Below are 20619 nucleotides of genomic sequence, written 5' to 3' on the forward strand. Positions count from 1 at the left end.
ATTTAAGGTTGTTCCTAAAAGAATCTAAAGACATTGCTAAAGGTTTTCTTCATTATTTAAAAAGGTGTGCGCATTGCCCATTAGCTAGGCAGATTACTAATCCCACATATATAACAATATATATTAAGACATGCTAGGCCAATCACCTACAACATTTATATATGAAACGCATTATGTTGATTTGTTACGTGTACAATAAATTCCTTTGCAAGAAGAAATTTTTTGAATGGAATTACCACCTGGGAAGCAAATTAGATTGGCTAGTCCGTGAGCCTATAGCAATACCTTATGCCAGAGGATCCAGCAAACCACGACGTTGTAGTTTTGTACAAGTGGGACAGTACCACTTGGCCTTAAATCTCGTCTCGGAGCTCAAGCCAACGCACTGATAATGGAACCATTCCCCTCCTGTGCACTGAAAGAAAACCAGCAATTCTAAGTTATGATCGCGGGATCATGTCATCCGTAAGTTATGTCACGTTACGATCACAAGATCGAGGGATGGAAAACTTACGTTCTCGTTATCGCAAGCGATCATGTCCCCAAACGAAACCTGCGAGGAAGAACACCAAACATATGGACAGGAAAAAACATGAAAACAATACCTGACCACAGATACAATACGTTTCTTCGTTGGGATCCACGGGTTGATCCAAGTCGGGAGCTGGAAGGCTTCTCTTCCTGTAGTTGCCAGGAGGTGGCATGAGCTCGGTGTCCCGATCGCGTTCCCAGTCCTTGAGTTCTAGTCTCTTTCCTGGCGGGACAAAGAAGCTAGACTTCCTTTTCTCGTCGCGCAATGGCAGCATTGGAAGGATCGCAGGCTCGTCTGGTGATATCTTCCCCTCTATAAGAAAAGCAAAGCTTAAGAACAGAAAGAACAACGAAAAGGAGAAAAAATTTCTCATACCAAGCTTGAGATCCTCCGCGAACTGGTTTAAATCCTCGTCTAGTCTCTTCATCTGGCTATCGATCTGACCAAATCATGCTCGTAAGAGAGAACAAAACAGGGAATCTTAGCAGTAGAAGTTTGAAGCTACTTACTTACCAAGTCGTAAGCTTGCTGTGCTAGCAAAACTTTCTCCGTGCAAAGGCTCCGGATATTGTCGTGGTTTGCTTCGATCTCCTTCTTTAGCCTCTCGAATTCTTCCTGCTCTGGCGATGGCTTCTTGATCTGCTGCGTGGGAAGGAACAGGCAAGTCTTCGTGTCCTCGCGTGTTTGTAGCATCATATCTGTGAATCACGCATCATAAGCCGAGAACAAGAGCGATCAAGCACTTAACTGTGTGCTCGCACATCGAGCTCCGTCATTGTGGAGAGATGGCGCTGGACTTCGGCGTGGAGAGAGCTCGAATCTGTGGATCCATCCAATGCCAATGCCGGCGATGAGCTCCGCTGCTATAGGCGATAGAGATTCCAACTTACATTCTAGATAATCGTCCACAAAGACGCCGGTTCTAGCGATCGCCATAGCTGTCTCCTCTGTTTGAAGAGCCCTAAAAACTTGGCAGGGGTTTTATTTCGCATTTCTATTTCATAGGGCAAATGGCGCTCTCGGCGCATTCTCTCCATGGCGCGGCGCTCGGCGCTCCATCCAGAATGCTCGAAGTTCGATCGAGAATCCATGCTCTTCCGAGGTAAACTTCCTCCTAGCCGTTGTTGTTCTCCCACATGTTCTTCCCGGATGGCCTTTAGCTCGATATATTTCAAAAGAACAAAGCTTTCGAGGCTTGCGACGTGCAATGCTGCCGATATGTCTGCGGGATTAGGATCGGGCGCCGAGGAGAATCCTTACGAGGTACTTGGCTGCGATTGTGAAAAATCGCTCACAGTTTTCCTTCTTCCAGGTTCTTGGCGTAAATCCGCTCGAGAGTTTTGATAAGATCAAAGTGCTTTACTCGAGGAAGCACAAGGACGCTGAAAAAAGTGGCAATGAGGCTGCCGCTGCTCGAGTACGTCCTGCCATTCTACTCTTTGCTTGATCTTCTTGCGTTCTTCGCGCAGTTGGAGAGAGCGTATGATAAGATTATGATGTCTCAACTCTCCAAGAGAAAGAAGGGATTGACGTTTGGAGCCGTCGAGGTATGTCGTTGTTTGTTCTTCTCGTTTAAAAATCCTTTCAAAAGGTCTCGAAGAACATCAAATATGCAGACAAGCAACCGCTACTTCCATGGGGTCCAAAGTATTCATCAGCCTTTCACTTGTTTCGGTGTGCTAGTCTAACGCAAATCATGAATTTGATAGAAAAGCTCGCTCCATCAAGAGAGATATCATGATCAACGTTGGCATTTCAGTAGCAATGGTGAGTTTGTGGCTGTATTTCCCAGTCTCTTTCAAAGTTTTGACATAAACTTGTTTGCGCAGTCTGTTTGGGTTGTGATATCAGAGGGTATGGCTGACTGGAAACCTTTGCAAGTGCTTATCTTTGGCTACGTCTTTCAGTTGTTCAATAAGCTCAAGCAGTACGAACCTCCTGATGTCACAGTCTATGTAAGTGATGGTTTTCGAGCTTTACTACTTCGCAAAATATCATAACCAAACACGAACAATCTGTTTCAGGATGAAGAGGATCACAACAAAAACGTTGCAAAGAGTGGAAAGAGACTCCTTCGCACGTTTGGACTTGTTTTCGGGTGCGTCACTGTTGCCTCATTGGTAAGCCATGTTTTTTCCTTCTTTCGTTTTTCGTTTCATGAACGTCGTACCACTGGATCATCAGGTGTTTACTGGTATTCTGAATGGCATCGAGATTATAGGAGCTTCCATTCCTCGCGCCCTGTACAATAGCCAGGTAAGACTTCTTTCACAGTGGTTTCTTGAGAGATACTTTCCTCTTTTTGTCCAGGAAACATTCGTGACCATCGTCTCGGCTGTCCTTATGTTCTTCGTGGGATCATTCTACAGGTAGCATCTAGACAAAGACATGTTTGATTCTGCCGGTTTGAGTGATCGATGATCGATGGTGGTGTTACTGCCAAAATCATTTTTGTGGAATGCCCAGCAAGGAAGAAAGTGTGCTCGCTTTGCCGAGAGTGCTTTGGTGAACTGGAGATTCCAATAGTGGGATAGAAATCGAAGCTTTGGTGTTTGGAGGAGCACCAAACAATGCGATATTCGTTCGCCTTTGGGCTGACATAAAGTGAGACGATCATTGTGAAGCCCCACTTACCATTTTTCTAGATAATCCTTTGTGTCGCATTTACCGTGAAGATCTAACGTCGACCAATGCGGTATAGATTAATTTCGTGGCCTTTCGAGGACGCTAGATGTGGTGGTCAAAGTGATAGAGATTCCATTCGGGAAGTCGATTCGCCCCACAAGAAGCTCGATTGCGATCAATTTACAAAGAAAAACAAAGGTGGTGGTGGCACATTATAGATTCCCCCAAATATTCCAGCGCCATGATCATGGCCGCTCCCACTAACTCAAAGCACGCGCTTTTTGCCGCTCAAACACGAAAGAATGAGAACGATAAAAGAATCAAGAAAAAGAGGAAGGGTATCATGTTTAAAAGTTTTTAAGGGCTCGGCATTCTTTCTTCTCTGGCGTGGAAGAGAGAGCGCGCCTTGGCGCAGGCACGAAATATTTCGATCCGGACGGCACGTCGATCGCGATGCTGCGGCGGAGCTGATCGATCGATCCATTCCGGTAAGCGCGCTTGTCCAATCCCATCCGGTTTCGTCTCTTGATTTCATGTCCATCGACGCGATCGTTGCATTGCCCTGCCTTCCCTCGCGTCGTCTTGTTCTTCCGGTCGATCCACGGACGCAATGCTGCTTTCTTCTCTTCTTCCTCGAGCGTTACCCTAATTGTAGCTTTCGTTTCCCTCTTTTCGGTTGTTTTTGATTCCCTGAGTGAGGAATGCCGTGCCCGGATTTCTTGTCCGTGGCCGAGAGATGCATGACTTACGGAGTGGACATTCTTGGTACAAGATAGCTCCACTGATGGATCGTTTGCTCGTGTACGCCATTCTCTTTGGTACTACACACGGTAGTACAGCCAGCTTGTCTCTAGAGACTTTATGCACGAGCGCTTGTGCTTCCTGGTTTAATGCAGCGATTTCTTTTCTTTTCTTCTCTGCCAGAATTCTGAAACTTACAACAAAGAAGAGATAGAGTCTGATGCCACAAGTTTTCAAGTTCCTGCGTTCTAGATATCTTCCACCCGGGTTTTATGATCGGCTCCAGCAGCAGTGTCTAGCTCCAGGCATGATATGGCAGTCCTGGAGGTCCGGAATTTGCAGAATGGGAACTGCTCGGCTTCTAGCAAGCAAAGCAAATCTAAGCTTCTGCTCATGTCTATGTTGCCTCGTTACCCTTCCATGCCGACTTATCCCCCCTCTCCACCTCGAAGGGACATCGATGCTTCAGAGGTTCGTGATGTTACATTCAAGGTGGAGGGTATGGAATGTGCTGCTTGTGCAGGCTCGATTGAAAAGGCAATCAAACGCCTTCCCGGGATAAAAAATGCAGCTGTTGCTGCTCTCCATGCAAGAGCACAGGTCATCTATCATCCGGCCTTCGTTGCTGTAAGTCTTGCTTGTTGATGTTTGAACCGTGGCTGACAAAAGCTGTGCTTCTGCAGGAAGAAGCTATTCGTGAAGCTATCCAGGATGCTGGATTTCAGGCTTCGGTCATCGAAGACCATAGCCACCAGAATGAGAGCAACATTTGCCGGGTTCGCATCAAAGGCATGACGTGCACAGCATGCTCCACTTCTATCGAGTCTGCTCTTCGGAAGATGGCGGGGGTTAAGAGGGCCGTGGTTGCTCTTGCAACGGAAGAGTCCGAGATACACTACGATCCCAAAGTTGTGAGTCACGGGCTGCTGATGGCAGCCATTGACGACGCCGGGTTCGAAACAGAACTGATTAGCGCGGGAGAGGACAGGAACAGAGTTTACTTGCGTCTTCAAGGGGTTCACTCACAGGAAGCTCTGAAGGTTATCGAGATCTCTCTCATGGCTCTACCGGGCGTGAAGTCAGTTGAATTCAACGCCATTGAGGAGCGCTTGATGGTTTCATATGATCCCGACTTAACCGGTCCAAGGTGCTTCATCGAGGTGATCGAGCAGACCAGTCCGACTCCGAATCTATACAGAGCGTCTTTGTACATGAATCCGGGGGAAGGATGCCCGGACAGAGTCGAAGAAGTCAGACGGTACCAGAAGCTTTTCTTGTGGAGCAGTGTATTCAGCGTGCCGGTCTTTTTCCTCTCGATGGTCTTCATGTACATTCCAGTTATCAAAAAGTGGCTGGACATGAAGCTGGTGATGGTGCTGACTGTTGGAGAAGTTTTGAGGTGGGCATTATCAACGCCAGTCCAGTTCGTTATCGGCTGGAGGTTCTACGTCGGTGCTTACAAGGCTTTACAGCATGGATCAGCTAACATGGACGTTCTGGTCGCCATGGGGACAAACTCGGCTTACTTCTATTCGGTCTATACAGTCGTGCGTGCCGCGACTTGCCAACACTTTCGGGGGACAGATTTCTTCGAGACAAGTGCCATGCTTATTTCATTTATTCTACTCGGGAAGTACCTGGAGGTTCTCGCCAAAGGAAAGATGTCCGAGGCTATAGCGAAGCTCATGAACCTGGCACCTGATGTTGCTGTGCTGCTTTCGGTTGACAGCAATGGGAACGTCGTTTCGGAACGCGAAATCAGCACCCAGCTCATACAACGTAACGACATCATCAAAGTCGGGCCCGGTTCCAAAGTTCCTACAGATGGAGTGGTCGTGTGGGGACAGAGCCACGTCAATGAAAGCATGATCACCGGTGAAGCTCGGCCTGTGACAAAACGTTTGGATGACAAACTTATAGGTGGCACTATGAACGAAAACGGTGCTCTACGGATGCGTGCAACTCACGTCGGCTCGGAGACTGCACTTTCTCAGATTGTGAGGCTTGTCAAAGCTGCTCAGATGGCGAAAGCGCCAGTGCAGAAATTCGCCGACAAAATCTCTCAGTTCTTTGTTCCGATGGTAAGTATTTGATTTTCCTATCTTACTCGCGCTTACCTTAACTCTGCCTTTGCAGGTGGTAGTAACAGCTTTCTCGACTTGGATGGTATGGTATACCGCTGGCAGAGCTCGAACTTATCCAAGGTCTTGGATTCCGTCGTCCATGGACGAGTTTGAGCTGGCACTCCAGTTTGGAATATCGGTACTGGTGATTGCTTGCCCCTGTGCTCTGGGCTTAGCTACTCCTACTGCTGTTATGGTCGCCACTGGAAAAGGTGCAGCCCAAGGTGTTCTAATCAAAGGTGGCAATGCATTAGAGAGTGCACAGAAGGTGGTTATTCACAGACATTCTTTCTTCTTTCGAGGGAAAAACTGAAACCACAGGCTAGTAATACACATTGCTGGGTTTTCTTCTTTGTTGTTCCTCTTGCTTCTTCTTTTTCGTTTTCTTTTTCTCTCTGCACTTTGCTTGAAACTAAGACTAATACTTGTTTGTGATGCTTCAGGTGAAGTACATCGTCTTTGACAAGACCGGAACACTCACCAGCGGAGAGCCTGTCGTGGTTGGCACCAAGCTTTTCCAAAACGTGGCTCTCAAGGTCTTTTTTGATTTGGTAGCTTCCGCCGAGGTACTCTTATCATACTTTCTTATATCTCTCACGTATATATCTCGTTACAAAACAGGTGAACAGCGAGCATCCTCTTGCGAAAGCCATCATCGAGTACGCCAAGTCGCTGCAAGGCACGGGCTGCAAAGACCTCCTTTGGCTTCCAGAAGTGAAGGACTTCAAATCCATTGCGGGACAAGGAGTAACGGGAGAAGTGTCCGGGAAGCGCATCTGCGTGGGAAACACGAGGTTGATGGCCGAAAACGGGATCATGGTCTCTCTAGACGTAGCCGAGCAGCTCAAAGAGACCGAAGTCATGGCAAGAACAGGGGTCCTGGGAGCTATAGGCGGGGAAATCGTCGGACTCATCTCCATCGCGGATCCAGTAAAGCCAGAGGCAGCAGCAGTCATCTCCTACTTGAAGTCGATGGGAATCCACAGCTTGATGGTCACTGGCGACAACTGGGGGACAGCCAGAGCCATCGCTCGCGAGATTGGGATCGACAACGTGATCGCTGAAGCACAGCCCAGCGTCAAAGCCGAGAAGATCAAAGAGCTCCAGGTAAAAGTTCTTTGCATTTTTGGAGAAGAAACTCTGGATCTCTTGCTCGTTCCAGGCGACAGGGATGGCAGTAGCGATGGTGGGCGATGGTATCAACGATTCCCCGGCGCTGGTGGCCGCGGACGTGGGCATGGCGATTGGAGCCGGGACCGACATCGCGGTGGAAGCGGCGGACATCGTTTTGATGAAGAACAACCTCGAGGACGTGGTGACCGCCATCGATCTCTCGCGGAAGACTTTCACGAGGATCCGGCTGAATTACCTGTGGGCTCTCGGCTACAACGTCTTGGGGATTCCCATCGCCGCGGGAGTGCTCTTCCCGTGGACGGGGTTTCGCCTCCCTCCATGGATCGCCGGCGCTGCCATGGCCGCTTCCTCGGTCAGCGTCGTGTGCTCGTCGCTGCTACTCAAGAACTACAAGCGCCCAAGAAAGCTTGGCTGACTTTAAAGAAATTTTTAAATTGCCGAATATTCTTATATACCTTTTTCTCTAGAATCTTTTATGCTTTGAATCATTCTTTGGGCAAATATTTCTAGGGTTCTTCGTCCACCATGGACGTGGCGAGCAGCAATGCCGCGCTCATGCGGCGGATCGTGCAGCTAGAGAGTGGTAATCTCTTGTAATTTCACACCTTTCTTCTGATGGATTGAGCGTAGAGCGCGATGAGCTGCGGCGGGATGTGGAGGCCCTGTGCATGCAGCAATCTGGAGAGCGCTCCGGCGGTGATTTTATGTCTCGGTTGCAAGCTCGCAGGTCAGATTTCCTCTTCTTGTTGTCTCTCTCATTCAATTGATCCCTGAGATTTTTCCTGGCCAGGCTTGCTGGATTGGAGCAGGAATTGGAAGCTTACAAGAACAAAGTGTCGGCGTACAAGCGAGAGAATGAGAATTTGCAAGAAGAGCTCTCCGAGCTGTACAAGATCAAGGTTTATCGATTTTTTTTGTCTGGATTTTGTGTACGGCTTTTTTAGACTTTCGTTCTTTTGATTCTTCCGTAGAGTCAAGTGTCGGAGCTTTACAAGAACGAAAGCGAAAAGGTAAATGTTTTGGAATTTTGTTGGTAAATGACATCAATGTTCGTTGGCAGCACAAGAAGCTGGAGCAAGAAATAAAGTTTTTCCAAAACAACATGGCCTCCTCAATTAGTGAAAGGGACAAGCTTCTTCTTGAGGTATGTGCTGAATTTTTATGGTTATGCATTAGGAAACTATTGACGCAGATAGAAAGAATTCAAAATCACGGACAATCACTTGAAGAAGATCTTAAGGCTTTTCGCCGCAGGCAAGTCTCCTGGTTCTTTTCGTCTTCTTCATGCACCGTTGTTTTCCAGGCAGAAGGAAATGTTGCAGGAAAACGAATTAAAAAGCGCCCGTTTGGAAGAAATGGAGGAAAATATGGAGAAACTGAATGCTCAACTGCACGTCTATCACCAGGTTCAGCATGGTGAAAGTGTTGTCTTTGTGACGTAAAGAAGTACTTGACTGCTGAGTTAACTAACAGGTTGTCCACAAATTCTGGCGCCTTCGATCTTCAAGTGAGATGGCGGAAGACACAGACGCGCTTGAGCAGGCGAAATCTCTCGTATCGGATGTAGACGGATCGTGGAGTTTTGGTGAAGTCGCTGAACTGGAAAAGCAACTACGGCACAAAGTTGAAAGCCTTGAAACCACCAATGTAAGCTTTTACCTTGTCTACTTAACGTCTCAGACTAACGTTTTAACTGTCAGGTCTCGTTGGAAAAAGATTTAGCCTCTGTAAAAGCTGAAGCTGACCACTTACGAGATGCTAAAGCAAAGGCGGAGTCCTCCGTTGTCGATCTTGAGATGCGCCTGGTAAAAATGGATGTCGTGATTACCTCAGGGATTTAACTTTGATTTTCCAGTTGAAATTTGGAGTATACCTTGGTAGCGCTATGCAAGAGCTTTACATGTGTCACAGAAGGTTGAAGAATGATGTTTCTACTATGTTTAAGGCCGAAAAGACCTTCCTCGAGGCTACTTTGACTTCTTTTCAAGAGATTGCAGATAAAATCAAGACAGCTGAGACCAGTTGTTCTACAACAGGAAGCCGAATCACGTCGGATACGAGCGACACGGGAACAAGCAGTGAGGTGAAACGAGTTTCTGTTTTTATTTTTCTTTTCAACAGAGAGATTCATTGCAGGTTCAAGAAAACAAAAGTGCGCAACCGGTTGTTAGCCAGGACGCTTTTTTGCAAGCATTACAGGACAAGGTATATAGTTCATCGTTTTTTTGTACTGCCACATAAACGCCTGATAAAATCGTGAACTTTGCTTTAGGTGTCAGCCTTAATGTTGCTCTCGCAGGAAGAAGAGAGGCGTCACCTGGAATGCAAGACAACGGGAGCCTTGGAATATCAGATAGAACAGCTCAACGAGACATTATCCCAGGTTCGAGCTCTAGACTCAATTCTCCAGCCTATGATTAACTTGTTTAAACATGTAGGTGACACTGGAAAAAGTGGACGCTTTGATGCAAGTCGCGCGGCTTAAGTACGAGTGCGACGAGTTGAAAGATCGCGAAAGGTTTATCCCTTTTTTTTTCACTCCATTAAAAAAACTGCTCTTTTTCTCTTGCAGGGATTTATTGAAACGTCTTGAGAAGCCGTCTAGCTCAAACACCGGTGGGAGATTACTACCAGCTAGCTGGGCTGCAACCACAGAGCCTATAGACGTCGTCGAGGAGGAGATTACACAAGAAAAAAAGCAGCCATCGACGACATCGACGAGTTATCTCAAGTCCTGGTTGAGGGGTGGCGGCGGCGGAGAGTAGAACCACACTTTGTCAAATTTTCTTGTACGCATGGAGTTCTCCAGGTAGAGTTTCTTTTTTAAGATCGTATTGTTCTTCACAGGTAGCTAAGAATGTATGTTTCTTTCCAGCGTTTGTGGGAAAAAGTTAAGAATTTCGTTTACTCCCACTCGACAGTAGCGGGAGGTTTCGAAGTGAAATCATAAGCCACACGATTGACTCCTCTAACAGTGTTGCAAATCTTTCCAGTGACGTCTTTCACAAACTTGTTCTTGAATTCATACCTGCAGCCACCAACAAAACAATCGTGAGTTTCAGAGTCTACTGATCGATCAAAGCTCTCGGCTTACGTGTCAGCAGTCATGCCATCTTCGCTCGTTATGGCTCTCAAGATGACGGGATAGGCATGCGTCCTCCTGTCTCCTTGGACTCCCACGGTCTTGACGGGAATCAGAACAGCGAAAGCTTGCCAGATCTCGTCGTAGAGACCCGCCTCTTTTATACTGTTCACGAAGATCTCGTCCGCCTAAATCTCAAAACGTCAAGTCGTCGCTCGAGGGAATACATTTCTTTTACCTGTCTCAGCATCTCCAAGTGGCTTTCCGTGACTTCTCCAAGGATACGCACAGCCAAGCCGGGGCCAGGAAAAGGATGCCTCTTGAGAAAGCTCTCTGGAACTCCAAGTAGTTTTCCAAGCTTCCTCACCTGGAAGGTAGAAGCATATAAATCACAGTACTAAGAAATGGAATAGAAAAAAAAACCAAACCTCGTCCTTGAAGAGCCATTTTAGCGGCTCCAAGAGCTTCAACTTCATCACTTCAGGGAGGCCTCCAACGTTATGGTGACTTTTGATCGTGTGCGAGTGACCCTTTCCACTTCCAGGCGGCGGACACGACTCGATCACGTCGGGGTAGAGCGTTCCCTGGACCAGAAAGGTTGCCGTCTTGCCGAGTTCTTCCTCGAGGTGGCTAGCAAACTTGTCAAACACGGAGATAAACTGTGCTCCGATGATCTTGCGCTTCTGCTCTGGATCGGTGACGCCACGCAGACGTGAAAGAAAATCCGTGCTTGCGTCCACGCAGACAACAGGGAGGTGTAACTCACGCTTGAAGGTTTCCATTACTCGCTCTTGCTCTTTATATCTGCCGTGACACCACTTTAGACAATCTTTTGCCATTAGAAAGCCATAACTTACCTGAGAAGGCCATTGTCCACGAAGACGCAGTGGAGGCGATCTCCAAGAGCTTTGTGTACGAGCGTCGCTGCGACGCTGGAATCCACCCCTCCGGACAGAGCACAGATTGCGTGCTCGTCGGGTCCTACTGCCGATTTGATCAGCTCGATCTGTTCTTCCAAAAGGTCCTGGAGTTTCCAGTCGTCCACCACGCCACCAATGTCGAAGAGAATGCGTCGTAGAGTCTGGATTCCCTTGGGTGTATGAGTAACCTGGATCAAACAAAAACAATGTAAGTAGAAAAACCAAAGAGAGAACGTCAAAGAGAGAAAAAAACTAGTTCTATCCATCAAGAAACAAAAGAGAGAACAAGTACTCTACCTCGGGATGATATTGCAATCCAAAAATTCCCAGCTCGGTGTTTTCGATCGCCGTGATCGTTCCCTGGACACTCTTTGCCACCACGTTAAATCCCGGAGGAAGCGTCACAGCTTCGTCGCCATGGCTCATCCACACCGCCTGCGTCATCATCGCTGGATCGTCCCCATAGAGCTTAGATCCCAGACTAGCACGAATTTCCGTGCTCCCATACTCCTGGCTATCGGCGGGCCTGACCACTCCCCCGAGTTCCTTGACAATCAGCTGGAGCCCATAGCAAATCCCCAGCACCAAGACCTTCTTCTCCCTAACGTAATCAAAGAATCCATCGGGCACGGTGGGAGCGCCTGGCTCGTGGACGGAATGCGGTCCACCGGAGAGGATTACGATCGAGGGCGTGAGCTTGGCGATGGCGTCGAGCGATGCGCCGGCGGAGAGGCAGAAGGAGCACACACCTAGCTGGCGGACGCGGCGCGTGATGAGATGCGTGTACTGCGATCCAAAATCCATCACCAGCACCACATTGTGCCGCGACGCCTCCTCCTCCATCGCCATTGCCATCGCGCCGCGAAAGAAAAAATGCCCAAGGGTTTAGGGCTTTAGAGTAGATTATAGCCGTCAGATTTCTCCATGTCGGTTCATGGCCGTCCGATTTTACACGTCATGCACCACTTGCCATGTCCGATTTCCGTGCCACGTCACAGGACATAAAAACACGACATGTGGCGTTTTGTTGCCACGCAAGCGCAACGTCGCGATGGTTGGGCCGTCGGATCACTGACGTGGCGAATCGAACGGTCACCGCAGCGTTTCGCGCCGGAATGGTTTTTAACTTATTCTTGCCGCGCATTCTACTCTCATAGCGCGATGGCTCGCCCGAGAAGCACGCGGACTCCTCCCTCTCTTATGCGAAGGCGCCGCAGGCGTAGAAGAGGAGTAAGTGATCGATCGATCGACCACAACTTCTAATTCCTCTCTTCTTTCCCTTTTGTGATCGCAGAAACGCAGAAGAAGAAGAAGCCACCGAAGAAGATCCGCGGCCACCAATCCCGACACCAATCTCCTCGACGACTAAGCCGATCGATCGAATGCCTCTCCTTAGAATCCAAAATCTTGTGACAACACCCATCCATCTCCGGATGCGCCACTGTGAATAAAAATTTCCCCCCCATTCGATTCCACATTTTAGGGTTTATGGGGTTTTGCGAGCGATGGCTATGGCGCACCTCGCCAAGAAAGTGCCATTCCTCTGCCGGCGGTCAAGAAGGGCATTTTTCACACAAATTTTCCAAAGGACGCAGGGTATCACTTCCGGATTTGCGCTCTTCCAGGTCTGTTTCTAGAGTTCATCTATCAAGATCAACCATGGTGTGAGTTCTTGCGCGACGCTTCGATCGCTTCTTTCTAGAATTTTATTTTTTCTTCTCAGACATTTTCGCGGCTTTTCAGGTGTTTTCGAGTTCGATCGGACAATTTCTTGGAGGAAGTTGCTCTTCATGCAAGTTCTTCGAGGAGCATTTGGAGCGATCTTTCTCTAGAACTGTGCAGCGGTCGTGAAGGTTTGTCCGAATTTCCAATTTTGCGGCACTGCGTCGAGAGCTATCCTACTCTCGCCATCGCTGGTACTCACAACGAAAGACAGGCCTTGCTCTAGCATCGACCGGTTGGAAATATGCCAGTTCTGGCCCCAAGCGCGAGTCGCCGGCGTCCACGGAGATCGTGATCCTTTGACAACCACGCTCCGGACATCTCCAGCTCCACCTACGTTGGAGATCATCACCAAGATGAACCATTTGTTCCCACGCATCGTGAAACGAATGCCACCCTGCCTCTTGCACTCGACTCTACACAAGATCATCGTAAGTCAGTGTGATTTCATGACTTATGGTGTGCTACCTTGTGTAGATGACTGGGATGATTCCTGCGGTCCTGTTCGCGAGGTGAACGAAGGCCGGCATGGAAAGATCGAAGTGTTGCTGTGGATAGTTGCACCATCCTCCTCGGTAGCTCTTGCGAGCGGGATTTGGAGGGCAGAAGTTCGTGGCGGTGACGGTGATGGAGAGATTGCCGGGACGGCACCACTTTGGATCCTGATGGCACTTGAGCTCGTAGCAAGCTCCACAGGAAGCTCCGTTCTGGAACAAGACGGTGCTCAGAGCGGTGGTCTCCACTCCAAAGCCTTCGTGGTACATGTTGCCATAGCCGCAAGCTCCTCCTGCGAGAGAAGATCGAGCCAAGAAGACACACGCATCACGGTCAGTTCTTCTCTTCGCTCTCCTTTGTTTTCGTTCTTTCTTTCCCAGAGATCTTGTGGAGGAAGTCTTTACGAATCGATGGCTCTTGGCAGGAAAGACGAAGCGAAAGTTTACCCATTGTTCCCGACGCGTCCGAGCCGCCATAGTACGTTGCGTGAGCTAAAGTCCAGCCCTCTGGAATAGCTTGCTTCTCGCGTTCTTGCGCTACTGCGAGAGAGAGGAAGAAGAGAGGAAGAAGAACACAAGAAGCCATCTCCATCTCTAAAAACTCTTGCAAGAAACTCAAATAGAAAGATTAACGGGTAAGAAATCTATAACGGTTTTCATATACTTTAAAATATTATGGTTTAGTACTAAACCTAAATTGTCAAATCAAGAATTAGCATGCTTATATTTAGTGGAAATTAATTTTGATTGTTGCTTTTATTTTTTAGTAAACTTAAATTTAAGCAGGAATTCTCACTATATAAACATGGTTAGTTGGATGATAATTATAAAAAAATGGGTTTAGAGAAAAAGTTTTTTGTGTTTCTGCTAGTGACAATTTTGATTGTTAATACGCATTGTGCTAGTCCTGCTCCCTCAAATCCAGATGCTCCTCACGTGGTTAAATTGACAGATGAAGATTCACGTAAATATAATGCCAAAAGATTTAATTTTTTTCTTAACTTTTTAAATTTTCTTTTTCTCAGACAATGTGAAATGTTGGAGGAGGTGTATTGAGAAACCAAAGCACTGGTGCTGGTATTGGGGATGTTGTTATATTCCACCTGCATCTCCCTCACCCTCTTAAAAAGAAGATTTACCATATTCTAATCTAATTTTTCACACCAACACCTCAAATTTACTGTATTGTGAATTCTTACCATTCATTTCTACCATCCTGATATTCACCTCTTTGTTAAACATTTGACGTTGTTCAATTAAAAAACACTCACACTTGGAATCTTCCCTCTGTCGCGAAAATTTTAAAAATCTCTTTTTGGAGCATTTTGGGCATACTTCCTAGACTTTAGGGCTCATCCATCCGCAATGAATCGGTCCTTTGCGGGAATGGGCGAGGAGTGGAGGATGAATTTGGGGTTGTCGAGGCTCATTGGCGAGGCCATGGCGGTTCCAGCGTGGGAGTATGCCATTCTCTCCACTCTCATTGCGATTGTGCTCCTCTACCATGTCCTGGATTTCCATTTCGTCGGCGACCTCCTCACGGGGCTCAGGGGCGATAAGGTGGAGCTCGTTTATAGCCCTTTCTCTCGAATTGCGGGGCAAATTCTCGCCAAATCCCAGTTCTTCAATCGCAGGTTTGTGAGTGATTTCTTTCGTGTCGATTTGGATGTGAAAACTTTTGTGGTTTCTTCGATTTGTTAGATATTGGCCAACGCCATGGCTTTGTAGTCCACACCTCCAAACAGCGTTTGTGCATTTCCATGGACGGCCACCAAAGGTGACTTACAGGAGGTGAGACGTCATTCTCGCATCTCTTTCGCGTTTTTTCACAAGGATGTATCAGAGAGCTTTTCGTCGCGCCAGATGGAGGCACGACTGCTCTCGACTGGCTCGATCCAGGTTTGTCAAAAACTAAAAAACAAATCTATAAGAGCTTGACTAATATCGTGTCCTTTGCTAGAGTCATCTGGGAGTATCTCTATACAAGAGACTCCTATAGTGATCATCGTGCCGGGACTAAGCAGTGAATCGAGCAACGCTGTAAGCGTGAAATGTTTCCACAGTTGAAGAACTGGACTTTCTCTTCATGCAGTATATGAAGCATTTGGCCCATGGAATGGTAAATCAAGGCTGGAGAGCCGTCGTCATAAACCACAGAGGCCTCGGAGGCGTGACTCTCACCGTAAGCTTTGCGTGAACAGCTTTCTCTTCCTTCCATTTCATTTCTTACTGTATTGTTTAGTCGGAGCGATTCTATCACGCAGGATGGACGAGCGATTTGAGATGGTTTATCCAGGATTTACACAAGCAATTTCCTAAGGCACTTCTTCTAGCAGTTGGCACCAGCCTCGGTGCTAATATCCTGGTACCTTAAGATCTGTGTTTTCTAGTTCTTTTAACGTTGTCATTGGGATTTTAGGTGAAGTATCTAGGTGAAGAAGGCGAGAACACTTTACTTGGTGGTGCAGTCTCTATCTGTAATCCCTGGGATCTTGTGGTGCGTCTGTGTGGAAAAGCTTTATTTCTCATTCTTTCTTCTTTTTTCTTTTTACTTTGCAGGTTTGCGACAGATTTATAGCTCGGAAACCTGTCCAAAAGCTCTATGATAAAGCAGTAGCAACGGGACTTACTGACTTTGTGCACAGGTAAGTCGTTGTTTTCGATGCTGTGAATTTTGGCTACAACTTGGTTTTCCTTTGTGTGAGCAGGCATTCGACCGTGCTGTCAAGTATGGACAACTGGAACTTTATCAGGAAGGTAAACACTTGACGGCTTTCTGATTTTTCATGTTTCTTTTTTTTTTCTCTCCTGCAGTCACGCTCTATACGAACTTTCGATCATCTTTTCACGATAACAGTCGGCAAGTTTGAGGTGAAACACATCTTACTTCTCTCGAACGATTTTCATGAAACTGCATGAAATTCTCTCGTTTGCAGACAGTGGATGATTACTATCGACGGTCCAGCAGTGCTCACCTCGTTGGCTCGGTCGCCGTGCCCCTCCTTGCTGTTAACTCTCGCGACGATCCCTTGTGCACAAAAGAAGCTATTCCATGGGACGAATGCAGGTAAATCGTCGTCCATATTTTCCACTAAACGTTGAATTTGATGGCAACTCCTTTCCAGGCTCAATCCTAATGTCCTACTTGCAGTGACACGGCACGGTGGCCACCTTGCGTACTTTGAAGGCTTGACTGCCAAAAGCATTTGGTAAAATCCGTTTTTTTCGTAGACTTGTTTCTTGATTTATTCTTCTCTATGCATTCCAGGTGGGTTCGTGCTATTGAGGAGTTTTTCCAAGTTATAGTTTCGAGTTCTCCGGTGCCAGTTTCAGAGGTTTGAAAAACGAGAAAAGTTTCATTATAACTTAACGCAAGTTTTTTGTTTGAGCGCTGTAGGATCCTAGTCCCCAGCCAGTCTCAGAACCTTTGCCAGTAGTAGCAGCAGCGGAAGAGCCCTCCACCTCTTGTACAACTGTGGAGCCGGACGTTGCTGAAACGATGGTGCTGAACGAGGAAGAGATCTTTTCCGAGGAATCTAGTCGGGAACTGGAGTTCCAGCCTCGAACGGCTGCTGCAGAGCTAGAATCCTCCATTTCGATGGACGAAGAGGGCCTCAGCATCCACTTGTGCTTGAAGACTCGCCAGGAGATGCTTGCGCTCCAGCGTGCCTTGTCCAGTATCCTTGAAGAGGTAACGTTTTCTTTCTTTCGGTTCCTTACTTGATCTTGGGTGTTTTACAGCCTACGAGTAAGAAGCAGCAAAAACTCGAAGCTTCGACAATTGGAACCAAGCAAGCACTGTTGCTGCTAGCTGTTCCTCTTGTTGGTTCAGCTCTTGCGCTCGGCTTGCGACGAAAATACTTCGAAAAGCTGCTAAGGAGGATCATATAACGCAATATGATAGAATAATCGTAATAATCCACAACTATTGAACCATAGAAAGTACTAAGACGTGACATTCGAATCCTTGCCCCAAAATGCTTAAAGATTTAAAGAACTTGAATCGTAGTTTACGAAGTTTGTACACTAGTGCGCAACATGGTTGAAAGAAGAATGTACAGTTTGGAAGAATCCACATCTAACCTGCAACGAAACCTTTCAGGATTTTGGAGAAACTTTGCGTCCCCAGCACGAACAAGGAGATCCTCCACACAAATCAAGAGCTCCGGTGTTGCTGAAATCTCGTAGTCTCCAGCCATGGCAAGGAAGAACCTCAGGCCATCACAGACACGGCCCAAGTGATTGCAAGCAGAAATAATTGCTGCAAAGGAAACATGGTCAGGAACCACACCTTCCATAGCCATTCTTTGGAACATCTCAAAGGAAAACGTAGAAGTTTGGGCTCGAGCGCCACAGATTATAATGGAAGTCCACGAAATAGCATCCCTATCGGGCATTGATTCAAACAAATGCTCAGCTCGTTCTACAAGCCCGGACTGGGAATACGCAGAAAGCATGGCATTGCAAGCTTCCAAGCTTTTAAATGGCAGATTCTCCAGCATCTTTTCTGACTGCTGGAGACAATCATGCTTCCACGATGCCGTGATAGCAATGGTCCACGATGCCATGTCGAGGTATGGCATCTTTTCAAGCAGAGCGTACAGTTGTGAAAGATGCCCGGCTCGGGCATATGCTTCAAGCATCTTGTTCCAGGAAACGATGCTTCTCACAGGCATAGAATCAAAAAGATGCTCGGCCTGGTCAAGGTGGCCATAGAGAGAGTACGTGGAGATCATGGCCGTCCACGACACAACACTACATTCTGGAATATTCTCAAAAATCTCCCGGGTTGCTTCCAACTTACCCGCTTGTGCATGGCAGGCAAGTAAAGTGTTCCACGATACCGTACACCATTGTGGCATTCTTCGAAAGAGCATATCCGTGTCGTACACATGCCCAGAGTTAGCAAATGCCACTAGCATGGCATTGTACGTCACAATATTTCGTAGAGGCATATTCTCAAACACGCCCCACGCATTTACAGCGTCTCCGTGTTGTCCATACACCGCTAGGAGCGTGGTACACGTCACAAGATCCCTCTCGGGGAGCTCTCCGTACAGTAGCTTCGCGCTGTGGAGATGCCCGGCCTGGGTATATGCCGCAAGCATGGCGTTAAAGGAGACTATGGTCCACTGGGGGAACAAAGAGAAGAACCACTCCACTTTTGACACGTGGGCAGAGTGTGTATAGGCAGACAGCATCGCGGTCCAGGACACAATGTCTTTCTGTGGCATTGAATGGAAAAGATTCTCGGCTTCGGCAATATTCCCAGACTGGGAATATCCCTGAAGCATCAGGTTCCACGAGAGGAGGGTGTGTGCTGGCATGGAATGAAAGAGGATCTTGGCTTGTTCGTGGAATCCATGCTCGCTATACATTTTGATAAGAGTGTTCCAAGTCACGGGCGATTTGTCCTCCATCCCATCAAAGATGTTTTTTGCTTGATCGAACTTGCCATTGCGAGCATAGGCCTGGATGAGAATGTTGCAAGAGAAGAGATTGGGCGCCTCTAAGGCTTGGAATGCGCGCTGGGCTCCCTCCAAATCGCCAGTCTTCCCATACATCTCGATCAGGAGATTGACGAGGTATTTGTTCTTCCGCAATCTATGGCTCCCCAAAACTAGTTTGCGAGTGTGATTTGTTTCAGAGCCACACTGTTTGATGAGTGTCGCCACAGATCCAATCTCCTCACCAGCGGCAACCCCGGGCATTTCAAAAGAAATTTAACAAATGCTTTCAGTACTTACGAAGCAAGAGCAATACCATTATGCTATGATTGAAATAGGCAAATTAGTGGCAAAATGACCAATACAACTTTTGTAATTATTAGATTTATGAGCTCATTAATACACTATTTAACACCATAAAATTTAATATTAAACATTTTTTAAACATCATTCATCTCATCAGTCAAGAAGAAGCTTGATTCCTTTCAAACCGAAACATCTTTCAAAAACTAGTGCCTTCTCATTCCCCTATCCAAGGACATTCATCTCATCAGTCAAGAAGAAGCTTAATTCCTTTCAAGCCAAAACATCTTTCAAAAGCTAGTGCCTTCTCATTCCCCTATCCAAGGACGATAGCAAAAGTGTGGGGAACTCTGCTGGTACCTCCTTTCGACTAGTAACCCAGTTCCCATTATCCTCCAACCTGTGAATGCTCCAAGCTTGCATGTCCGGTAGATAATTCACGTACCAACAAGTGATGCCGGCAAAGCCACTTTGAACCCTCACAATCTCCGTTCCATCCTCCTGTACCTCCGTGTGCAGCGTCAGCTCTTTTATCACGGTTTTCGCACCAGTCGGATCACCTTCACCGACCCAGAAAAACAAGTAGCTCATTTCACAACGGTGAAGCCGCCCGTAATAGGCACACCGCTTCAAGTGGTCCTGCACAGCCTCCCTTGTCTCGCTGGATCTGGTTCCAACCTGGAGTTCCATTCCCTGCTTGGGACCATCCGAGCTCTCCATGAAGCCATCCATCCTCTTCATCCTCCTTCCATTCTCGTCGCTCTCCTTGACCTCTACAAACACAAGGTACTTGTGAGGAGTGTACAGGCTCTGCTCCATTATACACATCAATCCCCGGAAGAACTGCGACTGCATGATGTACTCGGACGGCTGGCCAGACGCATTCAACACCTTGGGCCGCATGAACACCTTCGGATTCATGAAGGCTATCGCGGTCTCATAAACCTCCACAAGAGACTCTGTCGGGGCAGGCAAGGCTTGCAACGGTGCGAACTTGCAGCTCTCTAGTAGCGTGGACAAGAGCAACGGTGAGCTCAACTGAACCTTCCGAGTACCGGCCATCTCCAACACACCGTCGTCAATGGCTTCCAGAACCATGTCCAAGTGATCGACGCCCGCAGATCCGTCAACGCTGTCGATGCACTGGAGTATCACGTCTTTGACGCGGTCAGGATAAGCAGCTACCACTCGAACCATTTTCCCAAACACGGTATCGTTGAACGCATGGGATCTCACACGTCCCTGTTCAACCAGCTGACGCCAATGCTCAAAAGAACGCACAGCCGGACCCTGCTCACGACCAGTCCCTTGCAGAAGGTCGCAGCACCAACCAACAAGGCCAGCGTGCCCGGACGTGATGTCCATTATGCTTTTCGAAATTCCTGAGATTGCTTGGCGATGGTGCTCTTCATCTTCATCACCATCGAATGTTGTCTTGCAAAACAAGCAGCGGTCCCGGAAGTAATCATCTAGCATCTGTGCAACCTGCTGCTGGC

At 47.5% G+C, this 20619-nt stretch overlaps 8 protein-coding genes across 10 annotated transcripts; 4 read left to right on the plus strand and 4 right to left on the minus strand.

Annotated features, from left to right (window-relative positions):
• Positions 1-123: 123 nt before the first annotated feature.
• On the minus strand, positions 124-1483 carry LOC9645728 (PHD finger protein ING2). Its single transcript, XM_002969853.2, has 8 exons — positions 1423-1483; positions 1281-1352; positions 1046-1230; positions 908-971; positions 606-844; positions 515-553; positions 286-415; positions 124-239 (listed from the first exon to the last, which is right to left on the minus strand). The coding sequence occupies exons 1-7, from the start codon at positions 1466-1468 to the stop codon at positions 287-289; spliced, it is 774 nt and encodes a 257-aa protein (XP_002969899.1). The 5' UTR covers positions 1469-1483; the 3' UTR covers positions 124-239; position 286.
• Positions 1484-1516: 33 nt separating this feature from the next.
• Positions 1517-3161, plus strand: LOC9645729. 2 transcript variants are annotated; one of them, XM_002969613.2, is made up of 10 exons: positions 1517-1634; positions 1693-1795; positions 1845-1949; positions 2002-2079; positions 2124-2179; positions 2242-2299; positions 2362-2487; positions 2557-2652; positions 2717-2788; positions 2843-3161. In XM_002969613.2, the coding sequence occupies exons 1-10, from the start codon at positions 1543-1545 to the stop codon at positions 2903-2905; spliced, it is 849 nt and encodes a 282-aa protein (XP_002969659.2). In that variant the 5' UTR covers positions 1517-1542; the 3' UTR covers positions 2906-3161. The 2 variants fall into 2 exon arrangements, with proteins under 2 accessions (XP_002969659.2, XP_024530798.1); XM_024675030.1 differs by having other exon boundaries at positions 1711-1795.
• A 379-nt stretch (positions 3162-3540) lies between these two features.
• Positions 3541-7607, plus strand: LOC9646716 (probable copper-transporting ATPase HMA5). Of its 2 annotated transcripts, none has more exons than XM_024674977.1 (7): positions 3541-3645; positions 4082-4525; positions 4582-5979; positions 6035-6289; positions 6465-6587; positions 6643-7128; positions 7184-7607. In XM_024674977.1, exons 2-7 carry the CDS (start codon positions 4211-4213, stop codon positions 7568-7570), a joined length of 2964 nt encoding a protein of 987 aa, XP_024530745.1. In that variant the 5' UTR covers positions 3541-3645; positions 4082-4210; the 3' UTR covers positions 7571-7607. The 2 variants fall into 2 exon arrangements, with proteins under 2 accessions (XP_024530745.1, XP_002969660.2); XM_002969614.2 differs by lacking the exon at positions 3541-3645 and having other exon boundaries at positions 4289-4369; positions 4422-4525.
• A 47-nt stretch (positions 7608-7654) lies between these two features.
• On the plus strand, positions 7655-10124 carry LOC112346315 (protein Daple-like). Its single transcript, XM_024675014.1, has 15 exons — positions 7655-7738; positions 7786-7882; positions 7946-8054; positions 8127-8165; positions 8216-8299; positions 8348-8409; positions 8459-8561; positions 8629-8802; positions 8856-8960; positions 9011-9238; positions 9292-9360; positions 9428-9538; positions 9594-9673; positions 9728-9964; positions 10031-10124. Exons 1-14 carry the CDS (start codon positions 7681-7683, stop codon positions 9918-9920), a joined length of 1512 nt encoding a protein of 503 aa, XP_024530782.1. The 5' UTR covers positions 7655-7680; the 3' UTR covers positions 9921-9964; positions 10031-10124.
• On the minus strand, positions 9957-12030 carry LOC9646717 (GMP synthase [glutamine-hydrolyzing]). Its single transcript, XM_002969854.2, has 6 exons — positions 11455-12030; positions 11095-11345; positions 10666-11041; positions 10476-10604; positions 10250-10425; positions 9957-10183 (listed from the first exon to the last, which is right to left on the minus strand). The coding sequence occupies exons 1-6, from the start codon at positions 12010-12012 to the stop codon at positions 10060-10062; spliced, it is 1614 nt and encodes a 537-aa protein (XP_002969900.2). The 5' UTR covers positions 12013-12030; the 3' UTR covers positions 9957-10059.
• Positions 12031-12827: 797 nt separating this feature from the next.
• Positions 12828-13850, minus strand: LOC9645730 (expansin-A1). Its single transcript, XM_024674907.1, has 2 exons — positions 13348-13850; positions 12828-13295 (listed from the first exon to the last, which is right to left on the minus strand). The coding sequence occupies exons 1-2, from the start codon at positions 13848-13850 to the stop codon at positions 12986-12988; spliced, it is 813 nt and encodes a 270-aa protein (XP_024530675.1). The 3' UTR covers positions 12828-12985.
• Positions 13851-14693: 843 nt separating this feature from the next.
• Positions 14694-17376, plus strand: LOC9645731 (phospholipase ABHD3). The gene is made up of 15 exons (XM_024675012.1): positions 14694-15007; positions 15075-15164; positions 15217-15272; positions 15334-15413; positions 15466-15555; positions 15616-15738; positions 15793-15870; positions 15933-16018; positions 16082-16130; positions 16188-16244; positions 16310-16440; positions 16499-16582; positions 16642-16708; positions 16771-17064; positions 17115-17376. Exons 1-15 carry the CDS (start codon positions 14739-14741, stop codon positions 17262-17264), a joined length of 1704 nt encoding a protein of 567 aa, XP_024530780.1. The 5' UTR covers positions 14694-14738; the 3' UTR covers positions 17265-17376.
• A 7-nt stretch (positions 17377-17383) lies between these two features.
• LOC112346289 (pentatricopeptide repeat-containing protein At4g02750-like) lies at positions 17384-19084 on the minus strand. The gene has a single exon (XM_024674908.1). It carries the CDS (start codon positions 19082-19084, stop codon positions 17384-17386), a length of 1701 nt encoding a protein of 566 aa, XP_024530676.1.
• Positions 19085-20619: the final 1535 nt, after the last annotated feature.

Source organism: Selaginella moellendorffii, unplaced genomic scaffold, assembly GCF_000143415.4.
Source record: "Selaginella moellendorffii unplaced genomic scaffold, v1.0 SELMOscaffold_13, whole genome shotgun sequence".
Classification (NCBI taxonomy): domain Eukaryota; kingdom Viridiplantae; phylum Streptophyta; class Lycopodiopsida; order Selaginellales; family Selaginellaceae; genus Selaginella; species Selaginella moellendorffii.

What these genes read in the sequence shown, in the direction of transcription:
- LOC9645728 (XM_002969853.2), bottom strand. Translation starts at nt 1,468, where the DNA reads ATGGCGATCGCTAGAACCGGCGTCTTTGTGGACGATTATCTAGAAT. An exon ending in TGTGGACGATTATCTAGAAT is followed by an intron (nt 1,353 to 1,422) that starts GTAAGTTGGAAT and finishes ATGGATCCACAG; the next exon opens with ATTCGAGCTCTCTCCACGCC. An exon ending in GCTCGATGTGCGAGCACACA is followed by an intron (nt 1,231 to 1,280) that starts GTTAAGTGCTTG and finishes CGTGATTCACAG; the next exon opens with ATATGATGCTACAAACACGC.
- LOC9645729 (XM_002969613.2), top strand. Translation starts at nt 1,543, where the DNA reads ATGGCGCTCTCGGCGCATTCTCTCCATGGCGCGGCGCTCGGCGCTCCA. An exon ending in TTGGCATTTCAGTAGCAATG is followed by an intron (nt 2,300 to 2,361) that starts GTGAGTTTGTGG and finishes TTGTTTGCGCAG; the next exon opens with TCTGTTTGGGTTGTGATATC. An exon ending in GCGCCCTGTACAATAGCCAG is followed by an intron (nt 2,789 to 2,842) that starts GTAAGACTTCTT and finishes CTTTTTGTCCAG; the next exon opens with GAAACATTCGTGACCATCGT.
- LOC9646716 (XM_024674977.1), top strand. Translation starts at nt 4,211, where the DNA reads ATGGCAGTCCTGGAGGTCCGGAATTTGCAGAATGGGAACTGCTCGGCT. An exon ending in CATTAGAGAGTGCACAGAAG is followed by an intron (nt 6,290 to 6,464) that starts GTGGTTATTCAC and finishes GTGATGCTTCAG; the next exon opens with GTGAAGTACATCGTCTTTGA. An exon ending in AGAAGATCAAAGAGCTCCAG is followed by an intron (nt 7,129 to 7,183) that starts GTAAAAGTTCTT and finishes TGCTCGTTCCAG; the next exon opens with GCGACAGGGATGGCAGTAGC.
- LOC112346315 (XM_024675014.1), top strand. Translation starts at nt 7,681, where the DNA reads ATGGACGTGGCGAGCAGCAATGCCGCGCTCATGCGGCGGATCGTGCAG. An exon ending in CTTAAGGCTTTTCGCCGCAG is followed by an intron (nt 8,410 to 8,458) that starts GCAAGTCTCCTG and finishes GTTGTTTTCCAG; the next exon opens with GCAGAAGGAAATGTTGCAGG. An exon ending in TGCAAGCATTACAGGACAAG is followed by an intron (nt 9,361 to 9,427) that starts GTATATAGTTCA and finishes ACTTTGCTTTAG; the next exon opens with GTGTCAGCCTTAATGTTGCT.
- LOC9646717 (XM_002969854.2), bottom strand. Translation starts at nt 12,012, where the DNA reads ATGGCAATGGCGATGGAGGAGGAGGCGTCGCGGCACAATGTGGTGCTG. An exon ending in GATTGCAATATCATCCCGAG is followed by an intron (nt 11,346 to 11,454) that starts GTAGAGTACTTG and finishes TGTTTGATCCAG; the next exon opens with GTTACTCATACACCCAAGGG. An exon ending in GATGGCATGACTGCTGACAC is followed by an intron (nt 10,184 to 10,249) that starts GTAAGCCGAGAG and finishes TGGTGGCTGCAG; the next exon opens with GTATGAATTCAAGAACAAGT.
- LOC9645730 (XM_024674907.1), bottom strand. Translation starts at nt 13,850, where the DNA reads ATGGCGGCTCGGACGCGTCGGGAACAATGGGTAAACTTTCGCTTCGTC. An exon ending in ATCCCAGTCATCTACACAAG is followed by an intron (nt 13,296 to 13,347) that starts GTAGCACACCAT and finishes GATCTTGTGTAG; the next exon opens with AGTCGAGTGCAAGAGGCAGG.
- LOC9645731 (XM_024675012.1), top strand. Translation starts at nt 14,739, where the DNA reads ATGAATCGGTCCTTTGCGGGAATGGGCGAGGAGTGGAGGATGAATTTG. An exon ending in ACTGGAACTTTATCAGGAAG is followed by an intron (nt 16,131 to 16,187) that starts GTAAACACTTGA and finishes TCTCTCCTGCAG; the next exon opens with TCACGCTCTATACGAACTTT. An exon ending in CTCCGGTGCCAGTTTCAGAG is followed by an intron (nt 16,709 to 16,770) that starts GTTTGAAAAACG and finishes TGAGCGCTGTAG; the next exon opens with GATCCTAGTCCCCAGCCAGT.
- LOC112346289 (XM_024674908.1), bottom strand. Translation starts at nt 19,084, where the DNA reads ATGCCCGGGGTTGCCGCTGGTGAGGAGATTGGATCTGTGGCGACACTC.